Raw genomic sequence first — 21,419 nt, 5'->3', positions numbered from 1 at the left:
CCCAATGGTTACATCCAAAGGGACATTATGTCCCTAGAAGAAGTTAGAGCAGCTCTCAACCTCGTAGGTACAGCCATTTATACAGGTGGGGCGAAGCAGACTGAGACACGGGCTTGATGGAGAAGAATCAACAACTGCATCATGGGAAGGTGCCTCACAGCAGTGGTGCTCTGTGGGAAAGTGAGGAAAACCCATCTATGGCCACTGTCAAGTAAGACAGCAGCACCCCTCCTTCTCACAGCAGAGGTTTATTTGGTTTTCATCACCCTTCAGTGAAAGGGTGGCTCGTTTACACTACATAAAAGCCTTGTAAATGTATCGCAAAAGCAGTAAAAACACTTTAAAGTGAGAGAGAGGAAGGAAAGCTTGCACAGGAAGAAGGATGCATAAAGTCGAAGCCCCTTTAGATGTAAGCAGAGACCAAAAAGAAGAGTGGTCCCATTAGCTCATTAAAACAGTCACAAAGGCACGAGATTTTGCTGTTCCTAAGGTGCTTGCTCTCCAAAGAGAAGCCAGGGTGCACTTTCCTCTTTGTGCCTCTTATATTCCAATGACACCCTAGGAAGCGAGCTTCCAACCTGCTCACAAAGCATGCTCAGAGGTAGGACCCTCACTGGAGTTTCAGAAGCTAGGGAGACATGCAGCAGGTCTAACAGTGGCACTAAAAGTAGACCTGTGTGTGTGTGTGTGTGTGTGTGTGTGTGTAACTCTGGACAACTGGCCCGGCTTCAGGCCTCTGGGTTGTTCTTCTGGTCCACCTGCTTAGCTCTGCCAGTCTGGAGGACCCGTGACCTCGGGAATTGGGTATTCTAAGGCACTGCAGTCATCGGAGAGGAATACCAAGTCCTGGAAAAGACAAGCAAGCAGTGAGCAGACATGTCTCTGGAACATGTAGGCAATACTAGGTCTGCTGTCACCTCCCAAAGCTGTCTGAGCATCCCTGAAATGTAGAAATACACCTCTGTCGCCAAGGAGAGCAGGTGCTTTCTTTCTTTTTTTTTTTTTTTCTCACATTCTCATTGGCAGTTACTCAGGCTTTGTTTGACCAGATGGACAGATGACTGGGTGGGTGTGTAGGGAAATGGGTGCAGCCACTCCAGAGCAGCACCGGTTCCCACCTCCAGCCACTCCAGCCAGTGCGCACTGTGCACCAGACGGCACTCTGCTAACGTCACCTTCCCTTCTTCATCACAAACCAAGGGAGTTCAGGAAGAAGAGGGCTGCCATAGGGAAAGCATCCGCAGGCTAAGACTTCGTGGGGGCGGGGCTTCCTTGGCTAGGCTGGTGCTGTCGTGTACACACAGGTTCTCCCCTATGCATTTCCCCTCACACTCAAGCATACACATGCACAAGGGGAATATAAGGAAATAACTCAGTAGGCAAAACCATGCTCTGCACAAGCTTGAAGACCTGAGTTTCATTTCCAGGACCTGTGTAAGAGGCTGTGCGTGGCCATGCACGTTTAATGCCAGTACTGTGCAGAGCAAAGACAGGGGGATAGTTGGGGTTTACTGTTTGCCAGCTTAGCTCAAGGAAACAGGCAGAGAATGTCACAGCAAGACACTTGATGTCCTCCTGCTGGACTCCACTTGTGTATATATACCACACATTCATATTCTGTCTGTCTGTCTGTCTCATGCACACACACACACATACACACACACACACACACACACACACACACACACACAGAGAGAGAGAGAGAGAGAGAGAGAGAGAGAGAGAGAGAGAGAAAGAGGCACACCAGTTTTTGTTTGTTTGTTTGTTTGTTTGTTTTTTAGGAACTTAGAATTTAGAATTATACACTTAACTATCTTGCTAGGTATCTTAGGGAGAGAGTATAAAGTATAAGGTGGTCACACTGTAATGGTGTAACTATTGGGACCCTCCCCCTGATGTTACCAGATGGGACACTTAAGTCCCAGCTCACGTCTGATGTGTGAAGAAGTGCTCTCACAGGGAAGAAAAAAAAAAGAAAAAAAAGAGAGAACACTACTCAACACTATTTGGGACTGGATCATGGGATCAGAGTGTTAGCTCTCTGTGCCTGCCTCCCAACTGCCGGCTCCTCTGATCACACACACACACACACACACACACACACACACACACACACACACACACACACGTAGATGTTCCTTCAGAAAGAGTCCTCTGGCTTCCTCTGACTCTTGCACTTTTCCTTGAGTGTCTATGGAGTGGTCTAGGAGTGAGCCACCCACGTGGCCTCCATGTGCAGCTATGGGAGGTTGAGGGGGCCAATCTGAGTCCTGCCCACTTAACAAGGGCGACAATTGTTATAGAAAGGCTGCTTGGCCGGAAGTCCCTTCCTCTCCCCTCCTTCCAACCCTCCCACTCTTCAAGTGCCTCACTCACCCGCCTGCAGAAGGAGTTCATGATGGTATACAGCTTCCGCACTCTGTCCTTCAGAGTGTCCACTTCGGCCATCTTCCAGCACTGAGGAGAAGCCACGAAGTCTCTCAGCTTGGCCAGCACACAGTAATTCTGAGAGTGGGAACAAGAGAGGACTATGGGAGAAGGGGGCGTCGGAGGGCCAGGGACTGAGCTCATGAGTCCCCCAACATCACATTTCCCCAACCCTGTCTGCTCCCTCCAGCCAGCAGCAGAGGCAGTTCACATCCACCCCACGCCACCCACCCCACCAGGCAGCACTCTCTTACGTGGATATCCAGGTAAAGCCGGGGCAAGTACCTCACACAGGAATCCTGAGGGAAGGAAGCAAGTGAATGGGGCACCACAGGGAGAGCTTAGTCACAGTCTGCACCCTGACAGCTGCCCCCAGACCGTGCCCCCAGAGCTTTTACTTTTCCTGATTCCTGATACCATGGCACCCACAGAATTCCTTGCATTGTGACACCTTCTCTCCCAGAATTTTACATCAGAGCATACCCTTTACAATACTGTGAATGAGGACACCATTTTACACAAACACACATGTCCAGGCATGTGCAAACATATGTAGGACATTATATGGTACTGTAGGTATAAGGAGTTCATATACATATGAAAGCTGGTTTTATAGCAGCTTTTCATATGAAAATTATATACATAAATATATTTATCCATGTAAGAGTTTTAAGCTATAAGATAGACACAACAAAGCTTGTAAGATATAACACCTCGCTATAAAGAAGTGTGTGTGTGTGTGTGTGTGTGTGTGTGTGTGTGTGTGTGTGTGTGTGTATAGGACCAAAGGCCTGCATATCTAGTGCCCTTCCCTCTATGTGACTCTGTGTGACCTGGGCCTGCTGTCTTCCTTCTTTGTGACTCAGTTCCTCATCTGTGGATTCGAAGGCTGAGTGTTTTGTCTTCCACTTGGTCCCACGCTGTGGCTCTTAGCCTCTGAGCTTACCCTCTAGCACCATATGCCCCTAAGGTCAGTGCTGTGTCTGTTTCACAGCAGGGATTAAGGGTACAGCTGTCTAAAGTGTTGTGCAAAAGAACATAAGATTGCTGGATGGTGGGGTAAATAAGCAGCTTACAAAGCTATCAGTGCTAGGAAATACATATTTCGCCACGTCGCTGCCGCCGCCACCAAGGAACTTGCATAGTGGTTGTGGTCCTCCAATTGTAATAGCAGTGATTGCCTCTAGGTGGCAGGCTTACAAATACTATTTTTCGTGGTCTTTGGTGCCCTTTCTTATTGTTCTACAGTCCGCCCTGTTTAATCTCGAGATAGTAATGAATGCAAATTAACTTTTGGAAAGAAAATTCAAAGTGTTAAGACAATGTGAGGTCCAGTACCCGAGGAACGTTGGGTCTGTTTGACGCGTGTGCAAGCAGTCGAGTGACACCTTTGAAGTTTACCCAGGCTCTTGGTGGAGTCCGGTGGGTTTTACTTCTATTAGAGACAAGCGTGGTGAGCACCTGGCCTCTCTCCCCTTGCAGCACCCCTCAGGAGACTCCCCTGAGTCCCTGGAGTCTGAGGATAGGGCTAACAGCTTTAACACTTGTCAGGTGCCCTGTGGTCCATGGGTCTTTCAGCCCCGTCACACCTAGGGAGCTGTGATTATCCCCCTCTTTACAGAGAAGGAAGCTGAGACAGAGGGCTGAATAGTTGTCCCACAGTCCTTCAGCAGAGAAGGAGCATACCACCGCCTTAGCATACATTGTTGGCCGTCAGGCTAAAGACTGAACTGAAGAAGCTTAATTCATTAGTTATGTGCAACTCTAAATTCCTAGTCTCTGTAGTAATCTGGTATTTAAAAAAAAATTATCATCTATCATCTATCTATCTATCTATCTATCATCTATCTATCTATCTATCTATCTATCATCTATCTATCTATCTATCTATCATCTATCTATCTATCTATCNTATCTATCATCTATCTATCTATCTATCTATCATCTATCTATCTATCTATCTATCTATCTATCTATCTATCTATTTATCTATCATCTATCTATCTATCTATCTATCTATCTATTTATCTATCATCTATCTATCTATCATCTATCTATCTATCTATCTATCTATCTATCTATCTATCTATCTATCTATCTATCTATCTATCTTCCCAAGGCAAAAGACAAGTGAAGAACCTACCTCAGGCTCTGAAGCCTGCAGGCTCTGGAAGTCTGCCATGATCTCACGGCTCAGGGTCAGCATCCGGGAGTAGCAGGTTGGGGGCGCGGACTGTACTGCCAGAGGCCAGGCCACCACCAGCAGCAGCAGCAGCAACAGAGGCAGTGTCTTTGGTGCCATGGTGCCTGCTGCCTACCTCTGGGTCAGCTGCCCCTTTTAAATAGCTGCTGAGGGGATATTGAGGGCTCAGGCTCCCCACCTTTTTCCTGTGGGGTCCCTGCCAAGGCCAGTCACCCAAGGAGGGTGGGACCAAGGATGTGACACGCCCGTAGGGTCTGGGACACTGGATTCTTTCATAAGGAAGCTGTAACGAGGGGGCGGGTGCATAGTTGGGGGGCTGGAGGTACCTAGAAAGGAAGCAGGCATTCACTTTCCACCAGGGATTTCTGTCAGGACAGAAAGAGCAGTTGAGAGGGTCTGAGAGGAAGCAGGGAGAGATGGAAGAATGGGAGACTGGATCAGAGGCCAGGAAGGGCAGTGTTTGCCCCTGGGTCAGAGTGGGAACTGCTTCCTAAGACTGGCTGATCTCCTGGAGCAGAATTTGGGGTAAAGGAGGACTAGGGTGCCCCTAATCCTTCAAGTCTGCTGGGTAGGACAATATGTAGGGTTGGGGTTCATCAGACTGCATATAGTCATCCATAGAGCAGCCACTAAACAGGATGGAGACTGTTGGAGGAAGCTCTGGGTCTGGAGGGGACGCTTCCTCTAAGTCTCTGGCTCTCTGCTGTGTGGCCACCACTGAGTCCCTACTATGGGCTCCAGAGGACAGAGAGGGAAAAGCTTGTATCTTTTTAGGGCTAAAACAGTATCAAAGGGGAAAGCCCTACACTTGGATATGGAGGGGCAGACTGTCTCCATCCCCTTTCTGGTCACAGCCTTGGATCAATCTCTTAATTCATCTTCACTTCCCTACCAAGTGCAATGGGTTGACAAATATCCCCAGCTCAGGCCACAGGGTAGAAGAGTCAGGTTGCTGCATGGGCCAGCAGAGTTTGTGCCAGGAGCATTGCCACACCAGGAATCACCAAGACTTCTGGCCTGTGCTAAAGTCCGACCCTGCCAAAGGAGGGAAAGTGTTCCAAGGGGTAAGGGTGGTACTCGCAGGACCCTGAGTGTTGCTTAGATACCAGCACCCATCGGGGTAACTGCAGCTGCAGGTGCCATGCTTCACAGTCATGCAGCATAGTGTGTGGGTAACTCTCGACCCTAGACAAGAAGAGGGTCTCGGTGGAGTGTGATACCGGGTAGTGGTGCCAGGACTCTAGACCCATGTCTGGATCTGCCTGGAACCAAAGCTCCCGGCTTCCAGAGACTTGGCTGAGCTGCCCGTGTGGTGACCTCAGTGACAGAAACAGAGCATAGTGTCCTGGATGCAGGCAGAGCTGAGGTAGCCACAAGGATGGATGAGTACCTGGCCCCGTGTTTGTGGGAGAAGCCCTCCCCGGACTCGGCGCCTGTTCCCTATTTGTAAACAGGTGGCTTCACCCTGGGCAATGTCTGCCATCACTGCCAGTCCCCACAATTTGTTGATCTATTTCCTGGTGTCCAGAGCCATGGGTAGGGAGCATTAGCGGCCCCTTTCTGTTTTGTAGGCAGCAGTGTGTTCCCTAAAATATTTCAGAGAGTTGATCTTGGACCTGGGGCAAGTGTGCTGGGGGCGGATCACCAAACGGTGCCTTTCCCCTGCATGTAGAATCTGCATGCTCTGTCCTTCCTGGTTTGGGGGGGGGGGTCTGTGTGGCTCCTGGCAAGTGCATCACCTGGCCAAGGTCTGGAGGTCTGTTTGAAATGCCACAGGACTTCTGAGGGTGTATAACATGGGTCCTAAATCCATGACACAGAGAAAATCAAACCCAGGCTCCAAACAAGTCCCCCCATAGCATTTGATGTCACAGCGCTGGGAAGCAAAGTCCCTCTGTGTGTTTGAGCTGAGACACATGTGTCGCTGGAAGCCTGATCCTGTTCCTCCAGGATACCATGTGAGCCCCTGAGCAGAGCTTCTGTTATGATTCAGATGAAGTTCCAAGGTGGCTTCTAGGCAGGACACTCAGAAATCACTCTGTAAAATGACATGTTGGCAGATGGGGAGCCCTCTCTACTCCCCCAGAACTGAATAAGCGCTCCAGACCATTTCCTGGGAAGACACAGCTGAGGAGGGACAGACTCTTTGGAGGTCAAGGACTATCCTGGTGCACATGGTATATTATATCCTTTCTGTGGGTGCAGGGACACCCTGGGTCCTGAGCAAGATATGGTTTCTGGGTCCTTAAGGACTGTTCCTTCTCTAGAATAGAGAGCCATCGTGTGTGTGTGTGTGTGTGTGTGTGTGTGTGTGTGTGTGTGTGTGTGTGTGTGTGTACGTACGAGTGCACATGGGTGTGTGCTCATTTGTGTGCATGTATATGTTTATGTGCCTGTGGAGGCTAGAAGTCAATATCAGGTCCCTTTTCCAGTCACTCCCCACTTTATATTTTGAGGCAGGGCTTCTTATTGACCTGAAGCTCACTAATTCAGCTAGACTGGCTGGCCATTGAACTCCAGAGGTTGTTGAGTCTCTGCCTTCCCATCACTGGGATTCCAGGCATGTACTCATCACTTTTTAACGTGGATGTTGGGTTGTCATGCTTACATGGGGAACTTTACTGATTGAGCCATTTCCCCAGCCATGGAGAGCTGATGCTTTCTTTTTTTTGTTTTGTTTTGTTTGTTCGAGACAGGGTTTCTCTGTGTAGCCCTGGCTGTCCTGGAACTCACTCTGTGGACCAGGCTGACCTCGAACTCAGAAATCTGCCTGCCTCTGCCTCCCAAGTGCTGGGATTAAAGGAGTGCGCCACCACTGCTTGGCAAGCTGATGCTTTCATCTTGATGTACATATGTCTTAAGACTGTTCTTATTGTACAAACATCAGAACACAAGTATGCTAAGAAACTTACATAATATATACAGATGTGACCACTCCCCCTTTACCCTTTACTCCTGTCCCAGATGCCCTGGAGGCATCTGTGGTTTTTTTGGGAATTGTGTTTAACACACATACATGTACAGACTACTAAAATATGTCATCCCAATGCCTCCAAACCCTTTCCCCATATTTCTGTGGCTCCTTTAGCACAGTAGGTTGCTCCAATAAGAATGGCATCCTTAGCCTACCCCCTACAGTGTCTTAGATAAGGTTCAGATCTCTTTGGACCTTATTTCTACCAACAATGCTGCAGAGTGATAGAGCCTGAAGCTGGCTGAGCAGATACCAGTTATCTTCTCAAGCAGATTATTCCTGTATATGTCAAGCGCAGCAGCTGTGCTGGATGAAACGGTGAACCAAAGGGATTCTGCTGCCTTCACAGAGGGGACATATGGAGCAAGGAGTGTAAGAGCAGAAACACTTTGCTTAAGGGCTCCTGAAGTGGGACTCTGGCCTACTGGTCAAGCTTGTAGCAGCTGCATCCTATTTTAGACTTGAGGGATGTGGAGAGTGTAGAGGTGTGTGTGTGTGTGTGTGTGTGTGTGTGTGTGTGTACAGGCATGCGCGTGCATATGTGTGTTGATTGGAATGCACAAGTTTGAATGTGCAATGTCCTCCACAGGTCCACATGTTTGAACACCTGTTTCCCAGCAGGGGTCACTATTTAAGCGGTTGTGGAGCCTTTAGGAAGTGGAGCATGGCTGCCGGAAGTCCACACTGGTAGTGGACCCTTGAGGGTTCCCTCTTTACTTCTTGGTTTGTTTGCTTTGTGAGGCATTCTGACACAGGTTCCTACTGCTTAGCTGAGCAGCTGTTTTGTCCTGTGACTGTCTTGCCATGACGGATGGACAGAAGTACTCCCAAACCATGAGCTATGATCAGCTTTCTTCCCACGAGGCCACTGAAGGTACACATAGCCCTATAGGCCTTCAGGTATTTGGTTGCCATGGTGAGAAGAGGCACTGGTGTGGGGTGGAGGCCTAGAGCTCATCATAGTGCTCGTTCTGCTCACAGGAAGAGAACTCCCTCAGCTTGACTCCCAAATGTCTTTTGTGGTCCTTTCTAAGCACCACACTGAACTGTAATTACCCTTGTACTTATGGAGAGGGGGTTAAGTTGCAAAAGCTATGTCCTAGGGAATGGACTAAGAACCTTCTCAAAGAACCATGAACCAAATAAGATTATATTGTTTGTAAATTACCTAGATTTGGGTATTTTATTACAGTTAGAGCCAATGGGTGATGGCATTATGCATTCTCTGTTCATGACCTTGGGTTTTCAGGGCTTTGGTCCGCTTTAGCCATTCTGGAGGAAGAATATTTGGCCTCCCTCTTGTTTGTTCAGATAGGAATACTCTAACAAATGATCCTGGTGGCCAAGGAAATGTTCTTTCCTCAGCCCCAAGGGGTTATGGGAAAGTCCTGGGAGGACCATAAGAAACAGGAAGTCACTATTTGCTCAGGCCCTGGGTAACTTGGCTGGAACACAAAACAGCGTTCCCACATGCTTTCCGTGCTCCTATCCTGTGATGAGGACGTCTAAGGTTGAAATGGCCAGACCAACATCTGTGCTTCTCTGTTATCTCATCCCCAGCCAGTGAGCATCATGTCCAGTGATGGAGGGGTCCAGGGCAGGAGAGGGTACACAGTGTCAAAGCCAGCACTGGAAGCCACCTCCAAGGTAAAGAGCCACTGCTGTGTGTCCCCACTTTTCCTGTAATTAAAAAGCCAGTGATTGGTGGGTGTCCCATCCTAATGGAGACAGTCGGTTGGTCCTGGGGTGGAACAGGCAGTCCAGTCAGCCAGGATGAAGTTTGCAGGCTCCTATTGATGACAGCATCCCTATGTTTATGGGACATGTTTTGGAGCTATGACTGTGTGGCTCTTGGCAAAGCCAAGTGGAAAGTTGACCCGCCCAGTCCCAAGTGAAGGAATAAAGACAAACACTCAGCTCTGCTGTGGGCAGGGAGTTTTGAAAACATCATCTATTGGAAGAAAGAACTCCAAATGCTCCCAAACATAGGTTCAGGCTCTAACGGGCAGTGGCCATGAGAGAAGTGCTTTCCCAACATTTCTCACAGTGCTGTTTCTACAGAAAGGTCAAGGCAAAAGTCTTTCCAGAGGAGGCCTGGCTTAGCTCTGTGAAAGACCGTGGACTTCAGCGATGACCTCACTTCTGTTACTGCCAGACCATGGGCCTTGTCATTACTAAACTTTCCCAAAATGCAGAGGCCCACTACATCAAACACAAGCAGACACTGTGAAGGTAAAACCACTAAGAAGTCACTGGATTGGTGATTACCCTCTTTGAGGACTCCCTGTGGGTGCCAGTCAGCAGATATGTCTTCACCCTACACTTAGGTCAGGATGGAACACCCTTAGACCACTGAAGGTGCACACAGACCTGTAGACTGTTGTATTCAATGAGATGGTGCAGGAGGTGATGGATATTTTGTCTATCAGAAGCTTCCAGAGCCTGTGTGTGCTCTGTGTGTATATGGATATCTAGATAGGATACTGGAGACACATATGCATGTTTGATGTATGTATTATCGATCTCTACCATCTATCATCAGCCTGCCTATTTATCTGTCACTTACATCTTATACCTAACATTTTTATCATCTACCATTTTCCTATTTATCATCTACCCACTGGTTCATTTATTATTGCCTATCTTTCACCTGTGATCTATTTATCTATCATCTATCTTTTTACCTATCTAACTATATGTCTATCTTTCTGTCTATCTATATCTGTATAACTATCTCTCTCTCTCTCTCTCTCTCTCTCTCTCTCTCTCTCTCTCTCTCTCATATCAATCACCTGTCTCTCTACCTATCTATCATCTGCATATCTGCCTACTCATGTTTCTTAGTCACTGTTCAGTTGCTGTAAAGAGACACCATGACCATGGCAACTTTTATAAAGGAAAGAATTTAATTGAGGCTGGCTTACAATTTCAGAGGTTTAGTCTGTTGTCATCATGGTCAGGAGTATGGTGGCATGCAGGCTGACATGGTGCTGGAGAAGTAGCTGAGAGTTCTACATTCTGATCTGCAGACAGAGGAAAAACAGAAAGGCTGGGTCTAGCTTGATTTTTTTTTTTTTTTTTTTTTTGAGACAGGGTTTCTCTGTATAGCCCTGGCTGTCCTGGAACTCACTTTGTAGACCAGGCTGGCCTCGAACGCAGAAATCCACCTGCCTCTGCCTCCTGAGTGCTGGGATTAAAGGCATGCGCCACCACACCCAGCTTGAACTTTTTTTTTAACACCAAAGGCCACTCCCAGTGACATCCTTCCTCCACCAAGACCACACCTACTCCAACAAAGCCACACCTCCTAATCCCTCTTAAGTAGTGCCACTCCCTAATGACCAAGCACTCAAATACATACATACATATATATATATATATATATATATATATATATATATATATAATACATATATAGCCTATATTGACTATTCCTATTCAGACCACCACACCATATATTAATGGTTGAATTGAAGTAATTGGCTCATGCTTTTGTGGAATCTTGACACATCCTTAGTGGGCAGGTAGGCAGGCGGGCAGGTTGGGAAGGTTTGGTAGGTGGGCAAGTGGGCATGTGGGGCAGGTGGGCATGTGGGCAGGCAGGCAGGCAGGCAGGTGGGCAGGTGGGCAGGCAGACATGTAGGCAGGCAGGCATGTGAGCAGGCTGGAGGTCCAGAGTAGAGCTGATATCCAGGATACAGAGTTCTTTCCCATTTGGTGGCTCAATCTTTACTGAGCATTAGATTCATTGGCTAATGCTCCCTTTATGGCAAGCATCCTGCTTTACTCAAAATAAATGATCCAAACACTCCTCTTGTCTGAAAAGCACCTCCATAGAAGCCTATGGACATCTGAGCACCATGGCAGAGGATACTTAGTGTGTAAAATTCGTCACGAGACTGGGTGACCCTGGGTAAGTCCCCAGCCCACTCCTGACCTTTCTGGTCCATGAGTTTTATTTACTGTGGTGTTTTGGGTCTGTTCGCTAGCTGAAGTGAGGTCTTATTGCCCACCATGAGATTACTGGGCTCTTTCTGCCATGCTGGGGTGGAGGTGAGAGTTGGAAGTGACAGGCTGTGGTATGTGCATGATGCCAGAATGGCAATGTGCTGTGTTTAGTGGCACACCCAGAAGACCTTCAACTTCTAGGAGGTGCTTGGTCTCTGACTGACTCCCTAAGCTGTGTTGTGAGGATTGAAGTGGGGTTGCTAGGTCATGCACAGCCAGAGACACTCTCCAAAGTCAATCTCCCTGCACAGTGTCTTTAGAACACCTAAAATACCTGCAAGGGTGACAGTGCTGCCACATGTTAGAGTGTTTAGAAGTTGGGTCACTGTTTTGCTTTGTCTGTAAGAGGCTGGGTGATATACTCAACACATTCCTCTCAACAGGCGGGCAGCTCTGACACTCTGAGCAGGCAGGTCTGGGTGTCTGTCATCGATGGCATGCTCTCGACTGGAGCTTGAGGCTAAGACTCAGAGCATCTATCTTTTAGAACAATGTTTACCATTTCCATTTTAATGTGTGTGAGTGTTTTGACTGAACATCTATCTGCGTACTTATTGCCTGCAGAGGTCAGAAGAGGCGTTCAGATCCCTGGAACTGGAGTTAAAGGTAGTTGTGACCCACCAAGTGGATCCTGGGATCAAGCCTAGGTCCTCTGGAAGAGCAGCCAGTGCTCCTAACCGCGGAGGCATCTCTCAGCTCTTGAAGCATCTATCTTTAATGACTCCTTTGGTAACAAACGGAACTCAAGCAAGTACTGTGCACTGTGAAGGATGCTCAGAGCTGTGCTCTCTCCTCCACATTTAGGAAAAAATGCCCTGCAGTAAACCATGCACGGCGGCAGGAAATCTGCCGTGCTTCCACCTTTACTATCCACAACAGTGAGGAGGTTGCAGTGCTATGTGGCCATCACTGCTACCATCTCCAGAGCCTTTGTCTTTTCCCTGACTAAAGGCTGCTCCCATGAAACACTAACCCCACCTCACTCTCAGCTGTTGCTCCCCAGCTCCTGGCAATGGCTGTAGTAATTTTACTATTTTAGAGGCCCAGCTTGACTTAAAGGCTTAAATGCAAACCCCGAGCCACAGACTTGCCTCAGTTTTCCGCCTGGTCTGCCCATTTCTAAAGGTGCAACTTCCTGGCATTTTCTCAGTAAGAATGGCAACAGCATTGGTCCCCACGCAGACCCAGAGAGAAGTTGGAAAAGCTTCCTTGATTTACCATTTGCCCACAATGGTTTGTGGCCTTGTATACACACACACACACACACACACACACACACACACACACACACACTTCACCCTGAGCATCAACACTACCCTAGATCACAATAGCAAACATGCCTCTGACCTGTCCTTATCATGGAGTATGAGATCATGCAAGCAAACTTTTGAGGCGACTAACTAGTCCATATACCCAAATCCTCCAATCAGTACCTGGTATAGGGTAAGCTCTGGGGTTTCCTGTTATATTTTTGTAATGCTAGCCCCATAAACTCAGTTCCAACCACCAAACACAAGCATACACACTGGACCCTGAAGGGTTCAGAGTCAGGACCTTGGCATGCTAGCCCAGGACACAGGGCCCAGCAGGAGGAATGAATGAGTGAATGAATGAATGAATGAATGGTACCTTTTGTTGCTTCCCCTCTTGATGGGCCCCATGGGGCTGCAGATGCAGCTGGGACAAGTCCACCAGCCTTCCCTGCTGGCCCAGAGCCCTGGAGCCCCCTTCTCCTGTTGCTCACGCAGGCTGCCTCATTTGAGAAGCCGGGCTCCCTCCCTTGGGAAGCACTTTGAGTGTTTTGGCCTCTGGTCGTCCAGGAAGCCTCATAGTCAGCACACACCCAGGGCAGGAAGCAGAGAGAAAAATTTAAATCTTTGACGAGAAGCCAGGGCAGAGACCACTGCAGAAGCTGGCATAGCCCCTCCAGGTTGTTGGCACGGTGAGCGGTGCTAAGTGCAACCTCCGGGTTTTATAAACATCTTATTTGAATGGTTCCTTTCTTCCTTCAGAGGAAGGCATAGTTTTAGGGGGTGCAGTTTGCTCTGGCATAAGTAAAGGAGTCAGGAAGGGTCAAAAGATCATTGTGGAGAAGGTTTCTACTTCCAGCAGTTTCTCTTCTCAATCACCCGATGGGTATAAAATCCCAAGACTACACCGCCACTCTGAATCAGAAGAGTTGGTAGGTCAGGTCAGCATTATTTTGCCTGCTTCCGACTCCTGGCAAGAGGCTGAGGTGGTATGGACATGAAGCCCAAACTCCTCACGGTGTGGAAGTCCCTAAACTATTCTTTCTCCCTGCGGAGACCCAAGTGTATGGAAACTCTTCCAGGCCCTGGGTTCTCAGCATGAGTGTTACAAAAGTGTTTTACTGCACAGAGGACATAAAGTCCTGGGCTGGGCTGATGGCTCAGTTGACAAAAAGGGCTTATTGTAAAAGCACAAAGACCAGTGTTCAATCCCCAAAAACCGTATGGAAAAAAAGAAAAATCCAGGCACTAATGGCACATGTGTGTAACCGCAGCACCAGGGAAGCGGAGACAGGTGCATCCCTCAAGCCAGGCTTGCTGGTCAGCCAGCCTAGTCTAGTCTGAAAACCCCAGGCCAGCAAGAGACCCAGTTCCCAAAACAAAGAACCAAACAACCTCCCCCAAACCAAAATAAGTGGGTGTAGTCAGGTGGCTCAGCAGGCAAAGGCACCGCGACCTGAATCCCATCCCTAGAATCTCACATGGTGGAAAGAGAGGAATGATTCCCACAGATTCCTCTGATCTTCACACGTTCACTATGGTAGGTGATGTATTCCCTAGTGCACAAGTAAACACAGCAAACGTAAATGTAAAAACCCAAGGGAGATGGAACTGAGGAGCAATGACACCCAGGCTTGTTCTCCAACCTATGCACATGCAACACTCACACACACACACACACACACACACACACACACACACACACTTACACCACTCACATGCACACTCACATACACACATACTCACACACTCATACACATACCTCTTTCTCTCTCATATACACACACATACACACACACACACTCACACACATACCACACTCTCTCTTGGTGAGCTCTCTGTTGGGTCATTGTCCCCAAAGCTCACCATCAACACACAGAAGTATGTGCTGATGCTGAAGATGAGGGCAGACAGACAGAACAGGCACAAGCAATTACAGACGCACCTAGATCCGATGCTGCGGTTTTGCTGTATCTCTGTGAGTTCATGTGTGTGTGTAGTTGTGTGTGCGCATGGTATGAGTGTGGGGATGTGGTATGAGTGAGGACAACCTTGGGATTCAGCCTTCAGGTGCTGTCCATCTCTTGTCTTAGACAGGGTTTCTCACTAGTTTTGAACTCCAGAGATGAGCTGGCCTGGCCATCAAGCTTATGGAATCCACTTGTCTCTGCCTCCCATCTCATCTTTGCTGCAACTCCTACCAAATACACGTGGCTTTTTGGTTGGGGGTTGGGGTGGGGGCTTTGGAGATCCAAACTCAGGCTCTCATACTTGTGAGGAAAGTCTTCTGACGACCGAGCCGTCTTTCCAGGCCGATGTTATGAATTTAATATGAAACGACCTCCACAGGCTCACGCATTTGGACACTTGGTCCCCAGCCTGTGGGGCTGTTTTGGAGATTGTGAAATCTTTTGGATACAGGGACCTAGGTGGCAGGGATAGGGCCTTAGGGGTGGAGCTCTGGTCTTGTAGGGCTCTGCTTCTGGCTTCAGCTTTCTGGTTCTGGTCTATGGAGACCCAAGAGCCCCACGTGCAACTCTGCCACGCTATGCTGTCTCTACCGTAATGGATAGTAGTGCCCTCTCAAACCACGAGGCCAAGTTAGACCTCCCTCCCGTAAGTTGTTCCCATAAGATGTCTTCTCAGGGAGGAAAGTGAATGGACAGGAGAATGATGAGTCTGTAACCCAGGAAGCTGCAGAGGAGAGAGCTCGAAAGAGGAACAGGTAAATTTGATAGGTCTAAGTGGTTGCTTGGGGGAAATGAATGGCTGGTGACAGTTTTGGGGACTCTGGCAGGGAAGAAGCAGAAACTCACCAAGGAGTATGCTCTCACTGTCCTGACAGGTCTCCCAGAGAATCCCAGGTAATCCAGAACTAATGCCAGCTCCCCCACTCACTAGTGACTAGGATTCTGTGGTTATAGGATCGGATGCCCAGGGAGAGGCTATGTCAACTTTAACTCTTAGGAGAAGTTTCTTAGCCAAATGAAAGCACTTCAGCGATAGCCCCTTCTGAAGAGGAGCTGGGGAGGAATCAAGATGATGGAGAGATGGGGCAGGGAGCAGCAGCTTCAAGATTTCGTCATTGAGATCATGATGAGAGATAGATCATCAACATGCTTTGGGTTATCATTTCCCAAGCCCAGACATCAAGAAAATGTTCCCCTATTGTATAAATGAAGAATTGACTTAGGGGACTTAGCCGTGTACATGTTTACATTCACAAACACATCTGCACACATTTCCCTGTGTCCACAACACCCCTTTAAGCCTCTAAGAATCCTTATAAACCAGGCAGGAATAGAGGGGAAACATACTTCATTGGATGTTGCCTTTGGCAGTTGGGAAACTCTTTCTGCCCAGTCTGGTTCACATTGCAACTGTAGTCTTCCACAAACACATAACTCGAGGGCACCGTGGAGCTACGCTGCAAATTGTTTTAATGTAAGAATGAGCAATTCAGATCTTGCAGGGTTATAAGTTCCAAACTATAAAAATACCTCCAGGGGAGTTTTGCAATGCCAAGAAATGCAGACACCCACAGTGGGAGCAATTTATAAACCCTCTGTTGACTGAACACACACACACACACAACACACCAGGATGTGCAGTAAAATTGTGCTTTGAAATGCTGAGTTTTTAATCACCAGGGATAACTGCCCGTGCAAGGGAGAGGAGTCTCAATCACAGGGCTGCCCGTGCGAGCCCTGCCTTATCTCGGCGAGTCACAAACAGCCTGATCGTTTTCTCTTTTTGTAAGGCACAAGGCTGCCAAGCAGAATGACTCAAACTGTAACGCCAGCAGACAGTATTTACTCTAGGCAAACCAGACTTAAGTTTTAAATGAAATAGGCTTAACATAAACGATAACAAGATCTGATCTGGGGGACCCTTAAAAAAATAATAATGGTTTGGCACAGAAGACACCCTGCTCCAGGGGACAACATTAGCTTCCACGGTGAGATCAAGTTACAGAAAATCAAGCATTACAGTCCTAGGCATGGTGAGCCACAAAGGCAAGAGTAGCCCGTGGATCTGGCTTCCTGTTCTAGTCAGTAGAACAAGTGCTCAGGAGATGGCAGTTTGCAAATAAAAGACACAGAAGGGGAGCCTTCCTCAGCATCTGTCCTTGAAGCTGGAGAGCAATGGGGGGGGGGGGGAGAGGAAGCATAGGCCTAGTTTCCCCTCTCATTTACAAAGGGATTCTTAAACAATGCCTGCCCTGCCCTGCCATTTATAAATAAAGTCCAGGAGGTTTGGGTCGGGGACAGTGATGGATTTTATTGTATGAAGTAGTTTATGTTTTGCATAGAGTTATGCCCCACAAAACTTTATCAGCTGTGAGGAAAGAAGGACAGACTGTGGACCAGCTTCGTCTGGAGCACAGCTAGAGTCAAGTTCAGACTTTGTCTCCTGGGGGACTGATGGTCCCCAGCACATGTAGGTTGTAGAAAAGGAAGGGTCTTTCTTCAGAACGATTCATAGAGATGTTGCTAGTACCATGTGACCATGAAGACTTGTGGCTGAGGTTTCTGGAGGACACTACTGTCAGCTGTCCTTGAAAGACCAGAGGTGACAGAAGTCGGTACCACTCACCAACTAGGTCCCGTTCCATTCCTGGAGACTTCTGGGTTGAACGGGAGCCTCTTGGGCCATTGGGGGAAGCCCCAATTCCAGTAAAACTGAAGAGAAGTCAGTCCACAAGGGAGGCATCTAGAGCAGGGTAGGTAACATAGCAGCAGGCAATGAGGACTTGGAGCCCCAAGAGAAGGAATACCTGGAGCCAGAAGCTAGAACATGCCAGAAGTTGCACGGCACAGATTCTCCCACAGGTTCCTTAGAGGGACTAGTGAGGTGAGCATCTTGGCTTCGGACTTCTGGTCTCCTAAGGAGCAAAAATAAACTAGTGTTCCTCCTCTGCCTCTTCCTCCTCTTCTTTTCTTTAAGACAGGGTTTCTCGGTGTGGCCCTGGCTGTTCTAGAACTCACTCTGTAGACCAGGCTGGTCTTTAACTCAGAGATCTGCCTGCCTCTGTCTTCTAAGTGCTGGGATTTCCGTTCTTTCAAGCCATTGACTTCGCAGAGATTAATTAATTAAATGATCTTAACGGCATTAAGGAGCAGCCATTTAACTCCAAGAGCCTCCTTTTCTTCATCTGAAAACACGGGTACAATTGCACCACCTCCCTTGTGTGCCACAGGAACTAGAGCAGTAACACACGTCTTATGAAATCGGGGCAATGTTTGAAAGACTTTTCAAAGTGAAAATACCATTATGTTTTTTTTTTTTTTACTAATTGTTAACATAAGAAAAACCACTTAGAGGAGAAAATGTAAAAGCTGAATTTATTTATAACTCTCAAAACAGTCACTCTTCCATTCCTTTCAGCAAATCTGATAGACACATTTGATTTTAGAATTTGAATATTTTTTCCCCCTTAGACTTTGATGTAAGCTTAGACTTCTAATGCTATATTCTTCCTCCATCTGGGCGATGAGGGTACATGCCTGCCAGGGCCATCATGAGGGTTTGGGGGGCATCTCATGGGAAGCAATTAAGACTCAGAGTCTAGCACACCCTGTATAAGTGAGAGAAGGAGGAGGAGAGAGGAGGAAGAGGAAGATAAAGAGGAAAGTGGTTGCTGCGTTGAGCATCCCACCATGATTTGGCAGAGTTTGGCACACCGTGCCCAATAAAACAACTATTCTTTTTGACTACTCTTGAAGGAACCTTTCTCTCTTGACTGTGGGAACTGAACAGGTAACTCTCCATCCCCTACCCCCATCTGCTGATTCTCTTTGCCCTTCCATGCCTACTGAAGACCCCTCTCTCCCAAGAAGCCTTCACGGATGCCATGTGTGGTTTGATGTCTCCCCTTGACCCTTACAGACCCAGGATCACTTCATGTCACCACCAAAGCTTCCCACACTCCGGTATGAAATCATACCTCATCTTAGTCAACTGCATTTCTAGTTCCTGATCCATTAGAAGTCTTAGCAAACACTGTCTGAACAATGCCGAGAGGAGAGGGAGCAGATGTTCAAGGTCTGTCTCTCTGGTCTGCCTCGAAGGGGCAGACAAATGGCTTTGCTATCACCAAGGATCCCTGGATCCTTTCTGACTGCAAAATCACAGAGACAGTCTTTGCTGGCACAGCTATTACTTTCAAATGCATATTAGCCAAGTATTCTGTGATAATGCTTCAAAACATGCGGCCTTCTATCACAGCCTCTAAGAGCTCCTCCCTCTCTTGCCTGAGCTAGGAGGCAGCAGCTGCCCACATAGCAACTCACGGTCCAAGGCAACAGCACACACTTATGCCATGCTCACTATCAAGCCCCTTATTCCCCATCATGAGCCCCGAGAACGTAGATGTGCCATTAGTCCCATTGCTCAAATGGAGGGACCGAGGCCAGAAGAGATTGTATGATTTCTTCAAGTTCATCCCCTAGAATGGGGTAAAGACTTGGCATTGTCTGAATGTCTCCCACTGACTCTTGGGGTGTTTCCTGTGTTCTGCATTCGGCCCTGCTGGATCTGATGTAGCTTGGCCACACCACGGAAGCTCTTTGGTCCAAGGAAGAACAAGTGTGCTTGTCTTTATTAATCTCCCATCAGGCACTCTTGCTTCTTTTATGCATATTACAGAAACCTGGGTATCACGCCATACCACAGAGGAGAACCCCAGGACTGGCACACAAACATCAGGTGTGTGTAGTCTTCTAGATGAGACCAACTGGATGAGAAGCAGTTAAGTCAGTCAGGGGAGGGTGGAGCCGACTCCTTTTCCTCCCCCTCCTCCCTGTGGAGTCTGGAAAATTATGTTAGTCAAAAAGGACATGGTGGGGTGGAGGGCAGAAGGAAAGGAATAGGTTTAGGAAGACCCAAAACGGAGCCTTTGCTTTCCACCACCTAGTTCGCACAGTGACTCCCATTGCCCAGCAGGTGGCAGGATGTGGCCAGAGATGCCTCGTCCCTGGAAAGTCCCGGCCAGCAGCCCGCGCTGCCAGGTAATGTCTGCCTCATGGGGAGTTCGTGCCGCCCACTCTGGCCTCTGCAAGCCTAGGGTCCTTAGGCATCCTGGTCTCTGAAGAGACAACTCCCGTCCCTCCGCCCGCCCCCTCAAGTACGTCCCAGCTGCGGCAGAAGCCCAGACCCAGATGAGAACCCTGCCCCTAAATCAGCCGCCGAAGCTTCACAGTGTAGGGGATTCCCGAGGACCCAGACAGGCAATTTCCAAAAAACGTACTTTTTATTCTTTTTTTTTTCTTTCTTTTTTTAAAAAAAAAACATAAACGGCAGCCTCATAGGCCTCAGTTTCTCAACGTACAACGAGAGAGGTTACATTAGACCTCTATTGTCTGGGGCCCTCCTTTCACTCATTTAAACATCCCGGAAAACAAAGAAGCCTGTGGCCGAGCCAGTGGGTGAGCGCAGTTCTGAGTCGACACGAACTGTCAAACGCTGCGGGTGGGGAGTCCCGGGGACCCAGCGGCTCCAGGGAGGCCCCTTCCCTCGGAGTCCCCGCCTACCCGACTGTGAAGTGGGGGGCGGTGGCTTCTAACTCTTGGCTGAGATCCGGGTCCACGCCCCCTCCTCCCGCTGCACGCCCTCCCACCCTCCTTTCTCGCCTCTTCCTCCTCCTTTTTCCTCACCACCGTTGTGAGCAGAGCTGCACGGTGGTCTGGGCTCAGGGAGTCCCCGGGTTTCCATCCGTGTATTGTGCGTCATGGAGAGAATCGGGTGAGGGCTCAGGGGGTGCGGTGATTGCAGCGAGGGGACACCCTGGAGGAGGGGTGAGCACACGGTCCCCATCCCTGCGCTGCAATCGGCCCCGTCCACACACGCTACAACCCTGGCTGGCTGCTCTCACCCAGGCTGCATCCCAGGGCTCTCATCCAGCACACTGCATCCCAAGAGCATCCTGCATCCCGTATCGCTGTGAGAATCCTGCATCTGACATCCCGAAAGGAAAGGCCGGGCATGTAGTAGCGGCAGTCGAGGCGGAATATGGGCGGGAACCACTCCCACAAGCCCCCAGTGTTTGATGAGAACGAAGAAGGTAAGAGCCTCCCTAACACGAGCCGCCACTCCCCACATCCCCTGGGCTTCCCTTCCTTCTGCTATCCTTCACTGAGCGCCTGCTGAGTGTAGCGCCAGGATGGACACCTGGGTCTCAGCACAGCCTTGTCACCTCGCACTGGCTGTGCACCGGCCCAGTGCTAGGCATAGAGCTTCTACTTGGCCACTTCTTAGGCTCTAGTGCTCTTTGGAAGCTCAGATCATGCTGAACCTAGAGTTCGGACAGAAGACTGGGAGAGGAAAAGGGGACTCAAGGTATCACTTGGGGGAGGGGGCGGCTCAGGGAAGACCTTGCTTCACAGTAGAGCAGGGGGCGTTGCTTCTGCTCAGCATCCTGGGACTCCAAGGTGGCCTTCAGAACTTGAGGTTAACACAGAAGTGGCCTACTGGGTGAAAGTGCACAGTGTGTGTGTGTGTGTGTGTGTGTTCGCCCGCGCGTGTGCGTGTGCGTGTGTGTGTGTGTGAGAGAGAGAGA

General features: G+C 48.7%; 2 protein-coding genes across 3 annotated transcripts in view; one reads left to right on the top strand and one right to left on the bottom strand.

The window, feature by feature from the left end:
- Positions 1–232: 232 nt before the first annotated feature.
- Cytl1 (cytokine like 1) lies at positions 233–4,758 on the bottom strand. Its single transcript, XM_021211119.1, has 4 exons — positions 4,571–4,758; positions 2,682–2,726; positions 2,377–2,505; positions 233–846 (listed from the first exon to the last, which is right to left on the bottom strand). The coding sequence occupies exons 1-4, from the start codon at positions 4,727–4,729 to the stop codon at positions 763–765; spliced, it is 417 nt and encodes a 138-aa protein (XP_021066778.1). The 5' UTR covers positions 4,730–4,758; the 3' UTR covers positions 233–762.
- A 15,743-nt stretch (positions 4,759–20,501) lies between these two features.
- Positions 20,502–21,419, top strand: part of Stk32b (serine/threonine kinase 32B) — a 242,841-nt gene continuing 241,923 nt past the window's right edge. The window contains exon 1 of one of the 2 annotated variants that reach the window (XM_021210566.1): positions 20,502–20,924. In XM_021210566.1, the coding sequence (XP_021066225.1) occupies positions 20,873–20,924 (52 nt within the window). In that variant the 5' untranslated portion in view covers positions 20,502–20,872. The remainder of the gene's footprint in view (positions 20,925–21,419) is intronic. The other variant, XM_029545410.1, reaches the window with a different exon arrangement.

The sequence above is a fragment of the Mus pahari genome, chromosome 13 (genome assembly GCF_900095145.1).
Source record: "Mus pahari chromosome 13, PAHARI_EIJ_v1.1, whole genome shotgun sequence".
NCBI lineage: Eukaryota > Metazoa > Chordata > Mammalia > Rodentia > Muridae > Mus > Mus pahari.
This window is presented reverse-complemented; position numbering and strand designations above follow the sequence as displayed.

Bases quoted from the DNA above. Each gene is read 5' to 3' on its own strand.
- Cytl1 (XM_021211119.1), bottom strand. From the start codon at position 4,729: ATGGCACCAAAGACACTGCCTCTGTTGCTGCTGCTGCTGCTGGTGGTG. The intron at 2,727-4,570 runs GTAGGTTCTTCA...TCCTTCCCTCAG, and splicing joins TGCAGGCTTCAGAGCCTGAG to GATTCCTGTGTGAGGTACTT. The intron at 847-2,376 runs GTGAGTGAGGCA...TGTCTTTTCCAG, and splicing joins TGAACTCCTTCTGCAGGCGG to GACTTGGTATTCCTCTCCGA.